At 43.7% G+C, this 15,454-nt stretch overlaps 1 protein-coding gene across 8 annotated transcripts in view; it reads right to left on the bottom strand.

Moving 5' to 3' along the window:
- rapgef2b (Rap guanine nucleotide exchange factor 2b) overlaps window positions 1–15,454 on the bottom strand; it is a 386,003-nt gene that overhangs the window by 142,439 nt on the left and 228,110 nt on the right. For 7 of the 8 annotated variants that reach the window (XM_062039897.1, XM_062039899.1, XM_062039900.1 and 4 more), the window contains exon 7: window positions 786–908. The exons of the other annotated variant lie outside the window; for it this stretch is intronic. In XM_062039897.1, the coding sequence (XP_061895881.1) occupies window positions 786–908 (123 nt within the window). The remainder of the gene's footprint in view (window positions 1–785; window positions 909–15,454) is intronic. 8 annotated transcript variants of the gene reach the window in all.

Genomic DNA, 15,454 nt, shown 5'->3' with positions numbered 1-15,454 from the left:
CAGGATGTGGCGTCCCGTGCCTCACCTGGTAAATATCTGACAGGATGTGGCGTCCCGTGCCTCACCTGGTAAATATCTGACAGGATGTGGCGTCCCGTGCCTCACCTGGTAAATATCTGACAGGATGTGGCGTCCCGTGCCTCACCTGGTAAATATCTGACAGGATGTGGCGTCCTGTGCCTCACCTGGTAAATATCTGACAGGATGTGGCGTCCCGTGCCTCACCTGGTAAATATCTGACAGGATGTGGCGTCCCGTGCCTCACCTGGTAAATATCTGACAGGATGTGGCGTCCCGTGCCTCACCTGGTAAATATCTGACAGGATGTGGCGTCCTGTGCCTCACCTGGTAAATATCTGACAGGATGTGGCGTCCCGTGCCTCACCTGGTAAATATCTGACAGGATGTGGCGTCCCGTGCCTCACCTGGTAAATATCTGACAGGATGTGGCGTCCCGTGCCTCACCTGGTAAATATCTGACAGGATGTGGCGTCCTGTGCCTCACCTGGTAAATATCTGACAGGATGTGGCGTCCCGTGCCTCACCTGGTAAATATCTGACAGGATGTGGCGTCCCGTGCCTCACCTGGTAAATATCTGACAGGATGTGGCGTCCTGTGCCTCACCTGGTAAATATCTGACAGGATGTGGCGTCCCGTGCCTCACCTGGTAAATATCTGACAGGATGTGGCGTCCCGTGCCTCACCTGGTAAATATCTGACAGGATGTGGCGTCCTGTGCCTCACCTGGTAAATATCTGACAGGATGTGGCGTCCCGTGCCTCACCTGGTAAATATCTGACAGGCTGCTGCTTCCGGAGTCGCTGGTGATACTACATCCTGAGTGGCTGGAGGTCACCTGTGGGTGCAAGCCGTCAGCCAGGTGAAGTCTGCTGAAGTCTGCGGGAAGCTGGACATACACACATAACACACACACACACACACGGTCAGTATGGGGGGGGCACACACCCATGGTGTGAATAGCGTTGGGTGTAAATGTGACAAAAGTTCAAGTAGGCACATACAACAAGGGGTGTGTCCAAGTCGCTACACCCAAAGTAGGTGATCTAGGGTTGCCATGGCAACCTAATGTTTTTTTTTCATGACTTACTTTTAAACGATTCACTGCTAAAGGCTTACCCTATTTACCGGACCATAGGGCGCACCGGATTAAAAGGCGCATTAAAGGAGTCATATTATGATTTTTTTGTAAATGTAAAAGACTTCCTTGTGGTGTAAATAACATGTAATCCTGTTTCTTTGCTCAAAATGTTGCAGAGATGATGTTTTACTCATCATCTTCAAGTCACTTTCTGTGGAAGAAGTGTCAAAAGATGGCGCTAACTGTTTTAACGACATTCAGATTTTACTCCAATCAATAACGGGGCAGCATCTCTTCATTCGGAAAAAACAACACCCGAAATGTGTCCCGTGAAAAACCATCCAACCGGAACTCTCTAATAAGTAAAGTTCCTTGGGTGAATAATGTACACTCACTACACCGGTATGTTTTAGTGCTTTCATGGTGAGTATGTGAGTGTGAAAGTTGTCTGTCTGTGTTGGCCCTTTGATGAGGTGGCCACTTGTCCAGGGTGTACCCCGCCTTCCGCCCCAATGCAGCTGAGATAAGCTCCAGCCCCCCCACCCCCCCTGCGACCCCGAAAGGAGAAAATGGATGGATGGATGGTGAGTTTACTGACAGATATAAGTAAGAACTTGACACTACTTTATATTAGAAATGGCAACAGTGGAGGATGAATGTCACATAACAAGAAGATAGAGACAAAGACTACGGTGTCGACACGGACTACAAAGGTGGATGAGTGCAAATTTTCAGGACTTATGCAGATGCCAAATACAGATCAGCAGGTACCAGAAGGTAAGAAAAGTTGCTTTTGCATAATATTGTGAAACAAAACAGCAGATAATATGTCTTACCTTATACACACAGCATAATAATACTCCTATGTTGAAGCACAGTACAATCCATCAAGTGGTGTGGCTTCATAGCTTACCAAAGTCATACTAAAACATTTTGACAGATTTTTGAGCGCCGTGTGTAATGTTCTATATTTTCAATGGAACATATAACATGTTGCTGTTATTTACTTGAGTCATATTGCAGTCTACACGTATCTCTTATGTGTGACTGCCATCATATTGCAGTCTATACATATCTCTTATGTGTGACTGCCATCATATTGCAGTCTACACGTATCTCTTATGTGTGACTGCCATCATATTGCAGTCTACACGTATCTCTTATGTGACTGCCATCATATTGCAGTCTACACGTATCTCTTATGTGTGACTGCCATCATATTGCAGCCTACACGTATCTCTTATGTGTGACTGCCATCATATTGCAGTCTATACATATCTCTCATGTGTGACTGCCATCATATTGCAGTCTACACATATCTCTTATGTGTGACTGCCATCATATTGCAGTCTACATGTATCTCTTATGTGTGACTGCCATCATATTGCAGTCTACACGCATCTCTAATGTGTGACTGCCATCATAGTGCAGTCTACACATATCTCTTATGTGTGACTGCCATCATATTGCAGTCTACATGTATCTCTTATGTGTGGCTGCCATCATATTGCAGTCTACACGCATCTCTAATGTGTGACTGCCATCATAGTGCAGTCTACACATATCTCTTATGTGTGACTGCCATCATATTGCAGTCTACACGTATCTCTTATGTGTGACTGCCATCATATTGCAGTCTACACGCATCTCTAATGTGTGACTGCCATCATATTGCAGTCTACACGCATCTCTAATGTGTGACTGCCATCATATTGCAGTCTACACATATCTCTTATGTGTGACTGCCATCATATTGCAGTCTACACGCATCTCTAATGAGTGACTGCCATCATATTGCAGTCTACACATATCTCTTATGTGTGACTGCCATCATATTGCAGTCTACATGTATCTCTAATGTGTGACTGCCATCATAGTGCAGTCTACACATATCTCTTATGTGTGACTGCCATCATATTGCAGTCTACACGTATCTCTTATGTGTGACTGCCATCATATTGCAGTCTACACGTATCTCTTATGTGTGACTGCCATCATATTGCAGCCTACACGTATCTCTTATGTGTGACTGCCATCATATTGCAGTCTATACATATCTCTCATGTGTGACTGCCATCATATTGCAGTCTACACATATCTCTTATGTGTGACTGCCATCATATTGCAGTCTACATGTATCTCTTATGTGTGACTGCCATCATATTGCAGTCTACACGCATCTCTAATGTGTGACTGCCATCATAGTGCAGTCTACACATATCTCTTATGTGTGACTGCCATCATATTGCAGTCTACATGTATCTCTTATGTGTGGCTGCCATCATATTGCAGTCTACACGCATCTCTAATGTGTGACTGCCATCATAGTGCAGTCTACACATATCTCTTATGTGTGACTGCCATCATATTGCAGTCTACACGTATCTCTTATGTGTGACTGCCATCATATTGCAGTCTACACGCATCTCTAATGTGTGACTGCCATCATATTGCAGTCTACACGCATCTCTAATGTGTGACTGCCATCATATTGCAGTCTACACATATCTCTTATGTGTGACTGCCATCATATTGCAGTCTACACGCATCTCTAATGAGTGACTGCCATCATATTGCAGTCTACACATATCTCTTATGTGTGACTGCCATCATATTGCAGTCTACACATATCTCTTATGTGTGACTGCCATCATATTGCAGTCTACACGTATCTCTTATGTGTGACTGCCATCATATTGCAGTCTACATGTATCTCTAATGTGTGACTGCCATCATAGTGCAGTCTACACATATCTCTTATGTGTGACTGCCATCATATTGCAGTCTACACGCATCTCTAATGTGTGACTGCCATCATATTGCAGTCTACATGTATCTCTTATGTGTGACTGCCATCATATTGCAGTCTACATGTATCTCTTATGTGTGACTGCCATCATATTGCAGTCTACACGTATCTCTTATGTGTGACTGCCATCATATTGCAGTCTACACGTATCTCTTATGTGTGACTGCCATCATAGGGCAGTCTACATGTATCTCTTATGCCATCTGCTGGTCACACTTATCATGACACCATCTACCACATAAAATTGCTTTAAAATGGGTCTGCAAAAGCAGAATGATTCCCTACATTAGGTGCATCGGGTTATAAGGCGCACTGTCCAGTTTTGAGAAGAAAAAAAAAGATTTGAAGTGTGCCTTATATACGGTACTTTTGTTTAATAAAATAATAAACTCCATTTTTGTTTGCTTCTGGGGAAAAAAGATACAAGAAACTCTTCTCTTGTCCTCCATCACTTCATCTCTTGTCCTCCATCACTTCATCTCTTGTCCTCCATCACTTCATCTCTTGTCCTCCATCACTTCATCTCTTGTCCTCCATCACTTCATCTCTTGTCCTCCATCACTTCATCTCTTGTCCTCCATCACTTCATCTCTTGTCCTCCATCACTTCATCTCTTGTCCTCCATCACTTCATCTCTTGTCCTCCATCACTTCATCTCTTGTCCTCCATCACTTCATCTCTTGTCCTCCATCACTTCATCTCTTGTCCTCCATCACTTCATCTCTTGTCCTCCATCACTTCATCTCTTGTCCTCCATCACTTCATCTCTTGTCCTCCATCACTTCATCTCTTGTCCTCCATCACTTCATCTCTTGTCCTCCATCACTTCATCACATGCCAGGCGTTGGATTCAATTGAGTGTGCTTGCTAATGACTCATTAAGAACATGAATCAATGCAAATATGTTCTTCCTTAAATAAGTTGCTCTGTTGGATAAAGCTCACAATGGATGTGTGTATGCTGTTGCTAACGTGACAACAAACATGCAAATATAGGTATTATTAATAATTGTGCAAATATTTTATTAAGATTAAAGTAGCAATGATTGTCACACACACACTAGATGTGGTGAAATGTGTCCTCTGCATGTGTCCCATCCCCTTGGGGAGCAGTGAGCAGCAGCGGCGCCGCGCCCGGAAATCATTTTGGTGATTTAACCCCCAACTCCAACCCTTTGTTGCTGAGTGCCAAGCAGGGAGGTAATGGCTCCCATTTTTATAGTCTTTGGTATGACTCGGCTGGGATTTGAACTCCAACCTACCCATCTCAGGACACTAAATGCTTACCAGGCATGCAAATATACAACATTGCTGCTTACTATGCATGCAAATATACAACATTGCTGCTTACTATGCATGCAAATATACAACATTGCTGCTTACCATGCATGCAAATATACAACATTGCTGCTTACTATGCATGCAAATATACAACATTGCTGCTTACCATGCATGCAAATATACAACATTGCTGCTTACTATGCATGCAAATATACAACATTGCTGCTTACTATGCATGCAAATATACAACATTGCTGCTTACTATGCATGCAAATATACAACATTGCTGCTTACTATGCATGCAAATATACAACATTGCTGCTTACTATGCATGCAAATATACACTAAATGCTTACCATGCATGCAAATATACAACATTGCTGCTTACTATGCATGCAAATATACACTAAATGCTTACCATGCATGCAAATATACAACATTGCTGCTTACTATGCATGCAAATATACACTAAATGCTTACCATGCATGCAAATATACACTAAATGCTTACCATGCATGCAAATATACAACATTGCTGCTTACTATGCATGCAAATATACACTAAATACTTACCATGCATGCAAATATACAACATTGCTGCTTACTATGCATGCAAATATACAACATTGCTGCTTACTATGCATGCAAATATACAACATTGCTAAGTACACAGAAAGTTCTTTACAAACTCCACATGGTCAGCATGCACGTTGCTAGCTCTCATTGTATCATTAGGAGCGCTGCAAACTGCCAACACCACTTTGGACATTTCCAACAGATCAGAAATAGTCCATCTAAAGAAGAACAAGTGGTGTGTTTCCTACATCTAATGAAGTCAAATGTAATCAAACAGGCTAAAGTGCTTCACCAGGTCTGCTCGCATGAATATTTCACAACCCCATGTCTTATTTATCCCACTTATAGATGATACCCAGCAGGGAAGCCGCTCCACATCTGGCCATGGCAGACCATCAATATTACATCTGTGAGCCCCCCCCCCCCCCCCAGTTAAAGTGGGTCGCCCCGATTACATCGGAGCAATGTCTAAACCTCTCCAGAGTAACTATTTATACGCGTGTATGGTGTTGAGTAAAGCAGCTGTGAAGATACATTTATGTATACACACTTGGGGGGTTTCCGCCCCCAAAACTCAGTTACAGAATAAATCCCAGAGAGACACCAAGTTTAAAAATTAGCCATAAAAAGTTTTGAGATTGAAATGTAACAACATTAAATGGGTTAAGGATTTAGTTGTGATACTGTCGACTGGGGATGGAATTATAGTTTCACATTCACCGTCACACTTCAATTCTAACACTCTAGGTCAGGGATTCTCAAACTGTGGTACGCGTAGGGAGGATACTCGAAACCGGTTTTCCTGGTTGTTCCATAAGAAAAGAACCGAGTCCTTGGACTCGAACCCCTTTTTGAGAACCGGTACCCGTTATCGAGACCACTATAGTAAAGAAAAAGAGTTGGTTCTTTATTCGAATCCCTCGGAACTAATCCCGTCCCGACCAGAAATGCTCCGTGGGACATCACAAGAATTGACGTCACGTAGCTCAGTCATTAGGCGCAGATAGCCAAAGCAGGAAAAACAATGGACTGGAAAAAGCGCTCCAAGGTGTAATAAAGTTCAAAACAAAAGCTATAATCCATCCAATAACTTTACTGAGAGATTTGAGCAGGACACAAACACATGACCAACACTTTTACCACCAACCGGAAACATAGCAACCAGGCTAGCAACGCACCTCCTTTACGGCAGCTGTCGCAACCTTCTTAAAACAACCGCAGCACATACATATATATACAACACTGCAGCACATACATATATATACAACACTGCAGCACATACATATATATACAACACTGCAGCACATACATATATATACAACACTGCAGCACATACATATATATACAACACTGCAGCACATAGATATATATACAACACCGCAGCACATACATATATATACAACACTGCAGCACATACATATATATACAACACTGCAGCACATACATATATATACAACACTGCAGCACATACATATATATACAACACCGCAGCACATACATATATATACAACACCGCAGCACATACATATATATACAACATATCTCCCTTTTTTAACTTTTGTTTTTCTTTCCTTGTAAACGTTACAAAATCACACTGTATATGTGTTGTCTGTCTAATTATAAATAATGCAGACGAGGCGTGTTGGCTGAGTTCTTGACGTTTACTTTCACAGCGTGCTCATAACCTCATTCTTAGCTGCAACACTTTTCGGGGCTACCGCACATGCTCGTCACTCCCCTTGCATGCTGGGTAATGTAATTTCTTTTTTTAGCTTTAACTTTTAATTTTTTAGCATTGTAACCACATTTGCAAACAACTTTTCTCTTCATAGAATGTTCTTCCAATAAAGAAATAAAGTGCAAAAATGTCAAAGCATCATAACAAACAGTTATGTCAAATAGCAGCAGAAGTGCACTTTTTGGAGAGCTGTATTATTTCCAGTCTTGTGCCCAAGGGACTGATTTTATTTAACACTATATTATTATTTATACACCTATAGTGATCACAGAGACAGGTTGTTTTTGTGTTACTGTATATATTTGTTTCTCTGAAAAATCCCACTTAATATACTTTGGGTAACAACAGTCAATATTTATTTATTTTATTAATTTTTTTTAGGTGGGTAACAGTCAATATTTATTTATTTATTAGAATATTTTTGTTTTCTTATATAATAAAAGTGAGCTTTTGTTAAACCAAATATTGTGTGTTTTTTTTCCATATACATCAACCTATCTGGACTCCATAAGAGAATCCATAAGGAATGGGTTCGATAAGAGGATTCGATAATGGACTCGAACTCGATAATTTCTTATCAAACATCATCCCTAGATACGCGGGCTCCATCAAGTGCGGGGGGGCTCTTTAGCGCCACCCTAGTGGCTCCCTGGAGCTTTTTCAAAAATGTATGAAAATGGAAAAAGATGGGGGAAAAAATATATTTTTGTTTGAGTATGATTCCTGGAGGAGGACAAACATGACACACAAACCTTCCTAATTGTTAGAAATCCCACTGATTATATTAAACATGATTCTCTGATGAGAGGATTTGGCAGCGCTGTTTTGTCCTACTAATTTTGCCGGTCCTTGAACTCACCGTAGTTTGTTTACATGTGCGACTTTCTCTGACGCTGCCACAGAAAGACATATTTTATGCCATTCTTCCTTTGTCTCATTTTGTCCACCAAACATTTAGTGCTGTGCGTGAATGCACAAAGGTGAGCTTAGTTGATGTTATTGACTTGGATTTTTAATTGATGACCACTTGAGTTTTAAGGAGCACATTCAGTATGTTGTAAAAAAACTGAGGAGGGGAGGGGAGGGGAGGGGAGGTGTGTGCATGGATGTCCAATTGTCTTGGGTGTGATGTTGAAATGTTTTTGTGGACTGGGGCCGATCTCAAAGTTCGACACCAGGTGTTGTTGAGAGAAATCTATGTATCTATATAACCCATGCTAACATGCTATTGAGGCTAGCTGCATTGCATGATGATGCCTCACTTGTAGCTATATTTGAGCTCATTTAATGATGTCCTCAGTGTATGTATTTATATGTGCATGTCTCAGGACACAGTATCTGTACAGTATGTATTATTGGCTGCATTTCATTTAGCAAATGTGCTGTTTAATAACTGTTGACTTGAAAAAAGTCTTAGTAAAGTGCACTTCAGATACTTTGTTCACCGCAAAAAGCAGTTTTTACTGACATGCAAAATAAAGAACTTTGAGAGGAAAAAAAGTTGTTCTCTTTAGACCCCAAAAAATGACAGAATTGAAACTGTGGCCCAAAAAGTCTGTATGGGCCATAGCTGGGCTACTTTCACTGGTGCACCCTTAATTCCTACCCTGGACAATGTCAGGTGTCACTCGGACCAAACATAGAACACAAGTCAGGAAGTTAATTTGCAAGTAAACAAGTCTGATAAAACTCCACTGAAGTTGCTCATCTGCCTTGTCGTTTATTTCAAGACTTTTGGAAATGGAAGCGAAGTTGTTGAGCCACCGGGGCCAAATGTGAGGATAATCACAAGATTTGACTGAATGACTCGTAAATATTCATCAGATGGAGCTGAAGCAATAATAATGTGCTTAGCAGGAGTTGGCCTTGGAACTAGGGGACATTTAGCCAGTGCGCTGGATTGGAGGTGGGATGTGATTGTGATTGCCATCGTGTTTAATTATCCGGCTGGCTGCTCCGCACCAAATTGGTGGATCAGAGGGGCCGGTCATTGGCCAGCCCCGTCCTTGGGCCACTCTGTTCGCTGTATGCTCCACTTTACTCTGACGGCCTCCAGAGGACCGCAACGTTATTATTCCCCACCTGACGCTGTCAGTGTGTCAGTGTCTTCCTTTTCAGTGTTAAGGAATCAGCTCCAATAACAATTATTCAACATCTGTGGCCCTAAACTTCTTTTGGAAGGAATTATCCCGGCTAAAAGGAACTCACAAAAGCCAAAACCAGCAAAGTTGTCACGTTGTGCAATTCGTGAATAAAAAGAGAATACAATGATTTGCAAATCCTTTTCAACTTATATTTCATAGAATAGACTGCAAAGACAAGATATTTCATGTTCACACTGACAAACTGATTTGTTTTTGCAAATAATCATGAACGTAGAATTTAATGGCAGCAACACATTGAAAAAAGTTGTCACAGGGGCATGTTCACCACTGTGTTACATGGCCTTTCCTTTGAACAACACTCAGTAAAGGTTTGGGAAGTGAGGAGACACATTTTTGAAGTGGAATTCTTTCCCATTCTTGCTTGATGTACAGCTTAAGTTGTTCAACAGTCCGGGGGTCTCCCTTCTCAGATTTTAGCTGCCACACATTTTCAATGTCTGGACTACAGGCAGGCCAGTCTAGTACCCGCACTCTTTTACTATGAAGCCACGTTGATGTAACACGTGGCTTGGCATCGTCTTGCTGAAATAAGCAGGGGCGTCCGTTGCTTGGATGGCAACATATGTTGCTCCAAAAGCTGTATGTACCTTTCAGCATTAATGGTGCCTTCACAGATGTGTAAGTTACCCATGTCTTGGCCACTAATACACCCCCATACCATCACAGGACTTTGCGCCTAGAACAATCCGGATGGTTCTTTTCCTCTTTGGTCAGTTTCCAAAAACAATTTGAAATGTGGACTCGTCAGACCACAGAACACTTTTCATCAGATTACAAGAAAACAACTAAAGAGGACTAAGAATATCTCTCACATGACAAATGCTACTTTAGATACTGTTCATACAAGTGGAACCAACCAAGCTGAGCAATGTTTTTGATTGATTGATTGATTGAGACTTTTATTAGTAGGTTGCACAGTGAAGTACATATTCCGTACAATTGACCACTAAATGGTAACACCCGAATAAGTTTTTCAACTTGTTTAAGTCGGGGTCCACTTAAATTGATTCATGATACAGATATATACTATCATATATACTATCATCATAATACAGTCATCACACAAGATAATCACATTGAATTATTTACATTATTTACAATCAGGAGTGTGGAGGGGGGGTGGGGTGGGGGGGGGGGGGGTATGGACATCAAGTAGTGGACATAGAGAGAGAGAGAGAGAGAGAGAGAGAGAGAGAGAGAGAGAGAGAGATCAGAAGGCATAAGAAAAAGAATCTGCATTTGATTGTTTACATTTGATTATTAGCAATCCGGGGAGGGTGTTAGTTTAGGGTTGTAGCTGCCTGGAGGTGAACTTTTATAGCGGTTTTGAAGGAGGATAGAGATGCCCTTTCTTTTATACCTGTTGGGAGCGCATTCCACATTGATGTGGCATAGAAAGAGAATGAGTTAAGACCTTTGTTAGTTCGGAATCTGGGTTTAACGTGGTTAGTGGAGCACCCCCTGGTGTTGTGGTTATGGCGGTCATTTACGTTAAGGAAGTAGTTTGACATGTACTTCGGTATCAGGGAGGTGTAGTGGATTTTATAGACTAGGCTCAGTGCAAGTTGTTTAACTCTGTCCTCCACCTTGAGCCAGCCCACTTTAGAGAAGTGGGTAGGAGTGAGGTGGGATCTGGGGTGGAGGTCTAGAAGTAACCTGACTAGCTTGTTCTGAGATGTTTGGAGTTTAGATTTGAGGGTTTTGGAGGTGCTAGGGTACCAGGAGGTGCATGCGTAATCGAAAAAGGGTTGAACGAGAGTTCCCGCCAGAATCCTCAAGGTGCTTTTGTTGACCAGAGAGGAAATTCTGTAGAGAAATCTCGTTCGTTGGTTAACCTTTTTGATTACCTTGGTTGCCATTTTATCACAGGAAAGGTTAGCCTCTAGAATGGAACCTAGGTAGGTGACCTCATCTTTCCTGGTGATGACACTGTCACCTACTTTGTGACATTCTAGTCATTCTCACTGCTGGTAGCCACTTGTGGCTAATCAATGAACTATCGACGTCGGTGCAAACATGCAAAACAAATGTATTGAAACAAGCAGAAGAGGAAGTGGCGTCCTAAATGAGTTGGCTTACATATCAAACAAGTAGACAAGACTAGTTATGTGGAGTTAGTCAAGAAGGGCCTCGGACCAGCTGCCGGAGTGGTCTACCAACCAATAATAAAGTCCCCTGAGGTTGCCGCAATCACAGAGAAAGCCCCACCCCCGCATCCACACAAGGCCCTCCCACAGGAAATCAGGATAAAGGGAGAGGATAATAAAATGCTTAATCCTTTCTCTCCACTCATTTAGGTCATCAGTCTGTGGGTCAATAAGTGTTCATGTGGTCCATTGACCTCCTCACTGCCATGGCATGTGATGGCAACCACACCAGCGTGTTAAGCTCCCACAATCAGCTATCTTGCCATGCTAACCTCCATCCATCTATCTTGCCACGCTAACCTCCATCCATCTATCTTGCCACGCTAACCTCCATCCAGCTATATTGCCACGCTAACCTCCATCCATCTATCTTGCCACGCTAACCTCCATCCATCTATCTTGCCATGCTAACCTCCATGCATCTATCTTGCCACGCTAACCTCCATCCATCCATCTATCTTGCCACGCTAACCTCCATCCATCTATATTGCCACGCTAACCTCCATCCATCTATCTTGCCACACTAACCTCCATGCATCTATCTTGCCACGCTAACCTCCATCCATCTATCTTGCCACGCTAACCTCCATCCATCTATCTTGCCACGCTAACCTCCATCCAGCTATATTGCCACGCTAACCTCCATCCATCTATCTTGCCACGCTAACCTCCATCCATCTATCTTGCCATGCTAACCTCCATGCATCTATCTTGCCACGCTAACCTCCATCCATCTATATTGCCACGCTAACCTCCATCCATCTATATTGCCACGCTAACCTCCATCCATCTATCTTGCCACGCTAACCTCCATCCAGCTATATTGCCACGCTAACCTCCATCCATCTATATTGTCACGCTAACCTCCATGCATCTATCTTGCCATGCTAACCTCCATGCATCTATCTTGCCACGCTAACCTCCATGCATCTATCCTGCCACGCTAACCTCCATCCATCTATATTGCCACGCTAACCTCCATCCATCTATATTGCCACGCTAACCTCCATCCATCTATCTTGCCACGCTAACCTCCATCCAGCTATATTGCCACGCTAACCTCCATCCATCTATATTGTCATGCTAACCTCCATGCATCTATCTTGCCATGCTAACCTCCATGCATCTATCTTGCCACGCTAACCTCCATGCATCTATCCTGCCACGCTAACCTCCATCCATCTATATTGCCACGCTAACCTCCATCCATCTATATTGCCACGCTAACCTCCATCCATCTATCTTGCCACGCTAACCTCCATCCAGCTATATTGCCACGCTAACCTCCATCCATCTATATTATCACGCTAACCTCCATGCATCTATCTTGCCATGCTAACCTCCATGCATCTATCTTGCCACGCTAACCTCCATCCATCTATCTTGCCACGCTAACCTCCATCCATCTATATTGCCACGCTAACCTCCATCCATCTATATTGCCACGCTAACCTCCATCCATCTATCTTGCCACGCTAACCTCCATCCAGCTATCTTGCCACGCTAACCTCCATCCATCTATCTTGCCACGCTAACCTCCATCCATCTATCTTGCCATGCTAACCTCCATCCATCTATCTTGCCATGCTAACCTCCATGCATCTATCTTGCCACACTAACCTCCATCCATCTATCTTGCCACGCTAACCTCCATGCATCTATCTTGCCATGCTAACCTCCATGCATCTATCTTGCCACGCTAACCTCCATGCATCTATCTTGCCACGCTAACCTCCATCCATCTATCTTGCCACGCTAACCTCCATGCATCTATATTGCCACGCTAACCTCCATCCATCTATCTTGCCACGCTAACCTCCATCCATCTATATTGCCACGCTAACCTCCATCCATCTATATTGCCACGCTAACCTCCATCCATCTATATTGCCACGCTAACCTCCATCCATCTATCTTGCCACGCTAACCTCCATCCAGCTATATTGCCACGCTAACCTCCATCCATCTATATTATCACGCTAACCTCCATGCATCTATCTTGCCATGCTAACCTCCATGCATCTATCTTGCCACGCTAACCTCCATCCATCTATCTTGCCACGCTAACCTCCATCCATCTATATTGCCACGCTAACCTCCATCCATCTATATTGCCACGCTAACCTCCATCCATCTATCTTGCCACGCTAACCTCCATCCAGCTATCTTGCCACGCTAACCTCCATCCATCTATCTTGCCACGCTAACCTCCATCCATCTATCTTGCCATGCTAACCTCCATCCATCTATCTTGCCATGCTAACCTCCATGCATCTATCTTGCCACACTAACCTCCATCCATCTATCTTGCCACGCTAACCTCCATGCATCTATCTTGCCATGCTAACCTCCATGCATCTATCTTGCCACGCTAACCTCCATCCATCTATCTTGCCATGCTAACCTCCATCCATCTATCTTGCCATGCTAACCTCCATGCATCTATCTTGCCACACTAACCTCCATCCATCTATCTTGCCACGCTAACCTCCATGCATCTATCTTGCCATGCTAACCTCCATGCATCTATCTTGCCACGCTAACCTCCACGCATCTATCTTGCCACGCTAACCTCCACGCATCTATCTTGCCATGCTAACCTCCATGCATCCATCCATTCAGTTAGGATGATAAACGTGCTGGAACAACAGCAGTTGTAACCGTCCTAGCTTACGTAGGCACTCGCTCCTTGGCTATGACAACATGTACGATCACGCGGGGAGAGAGGGAGAGAGGGAGAGAGAGAGGGAGGAAGGGAGGGAGAGAGGGAGGGAGAGAGGGAGGAAGGGAGGGAGAGAGGGAGGAAGGGAGGGAGAGAGGGAGGGAGAGAGGGAGGAAGGGAGGGAGAGAGGGAGGAAGGGAGGGAGAGAGGGAGGAAGGGAGGGAGAGAGGGAGGGAGAGAGGGAGGGAGGGAGGGAGGCAGAGAGGGAGGAAGGGAGGGAGAGAGGGAGGGAGGGAGAGAGGGAGGGAGGGAGAGAGGGAGGGAGGGAGGGAGAGAGGGAGGGAGGGAGGGAGGGAGAGAGGGAGGGAGGGAGGGGATTAAACAAGGCTCTAATGCCAGAGCCAGAGCGCTCACTTCGGCCTACATGTGAGCAGATGTGGCGCTCCTAAAATGACACTGCAGACCTAATGACCTACATTGAACAACTGGCTGCCTCTCCATCTATTTAGCTGCCTTCTATACTGCCCTCTCCATCTATTTAGCTGCCTTCTATACTGCCCTCTCCATCTATTTAGCTGCCTTCTATACTGCCCTCTCCATCTATTTAGCTGCCTTCTATACTTGCCCTCTCCATCTATTTAGCTGCCTTCTATACTGCCCTCTCCATCTATTTAGCTGCCTTCTATACTGCCCTCTCCATCTATTTAGCTGCCTTCTATACTGCCCTCTCCATCTATTTAGCTGCCTTCTACTGTCCTAGCTGGACTGCATCAGACCATGGACGGGAGGCTGGGCTCTAGCCTCCCTAAAGAGAGCCTCGGGTTGCTCTAGGTCAGCAACCCGAGGCTCTCTTTAGCGCCGCCCTAGTGGCTCTCTGGACATCTTTCAGAGATGTCTATAAATGGAAAAAAGATCATATATAATAATATAAATTAGATAATATTATAATAATATATTTTTTGTAGGAGGACAAACATG

The sequence above is a fragment of the Entelurus aequoreus genome, linkage group LG28 (genome assembly GCF_033978785.1).
Source record: "Entelurus aequoreus isolate RoL-2023_Sb linkage group LG28, RoL_Eaeq_v1.1, whole genome shotgun sequence".
Lineage (NCBI taxonomy): Eukaryota > Metazoa > Chordata > Actinopteri > Syngnathiformes > Syngnathidae > Entelurus > Entelurus aequoreus.
This window is presented reverse-complemented; position numbering and strand designations above follow the sequence as displayed.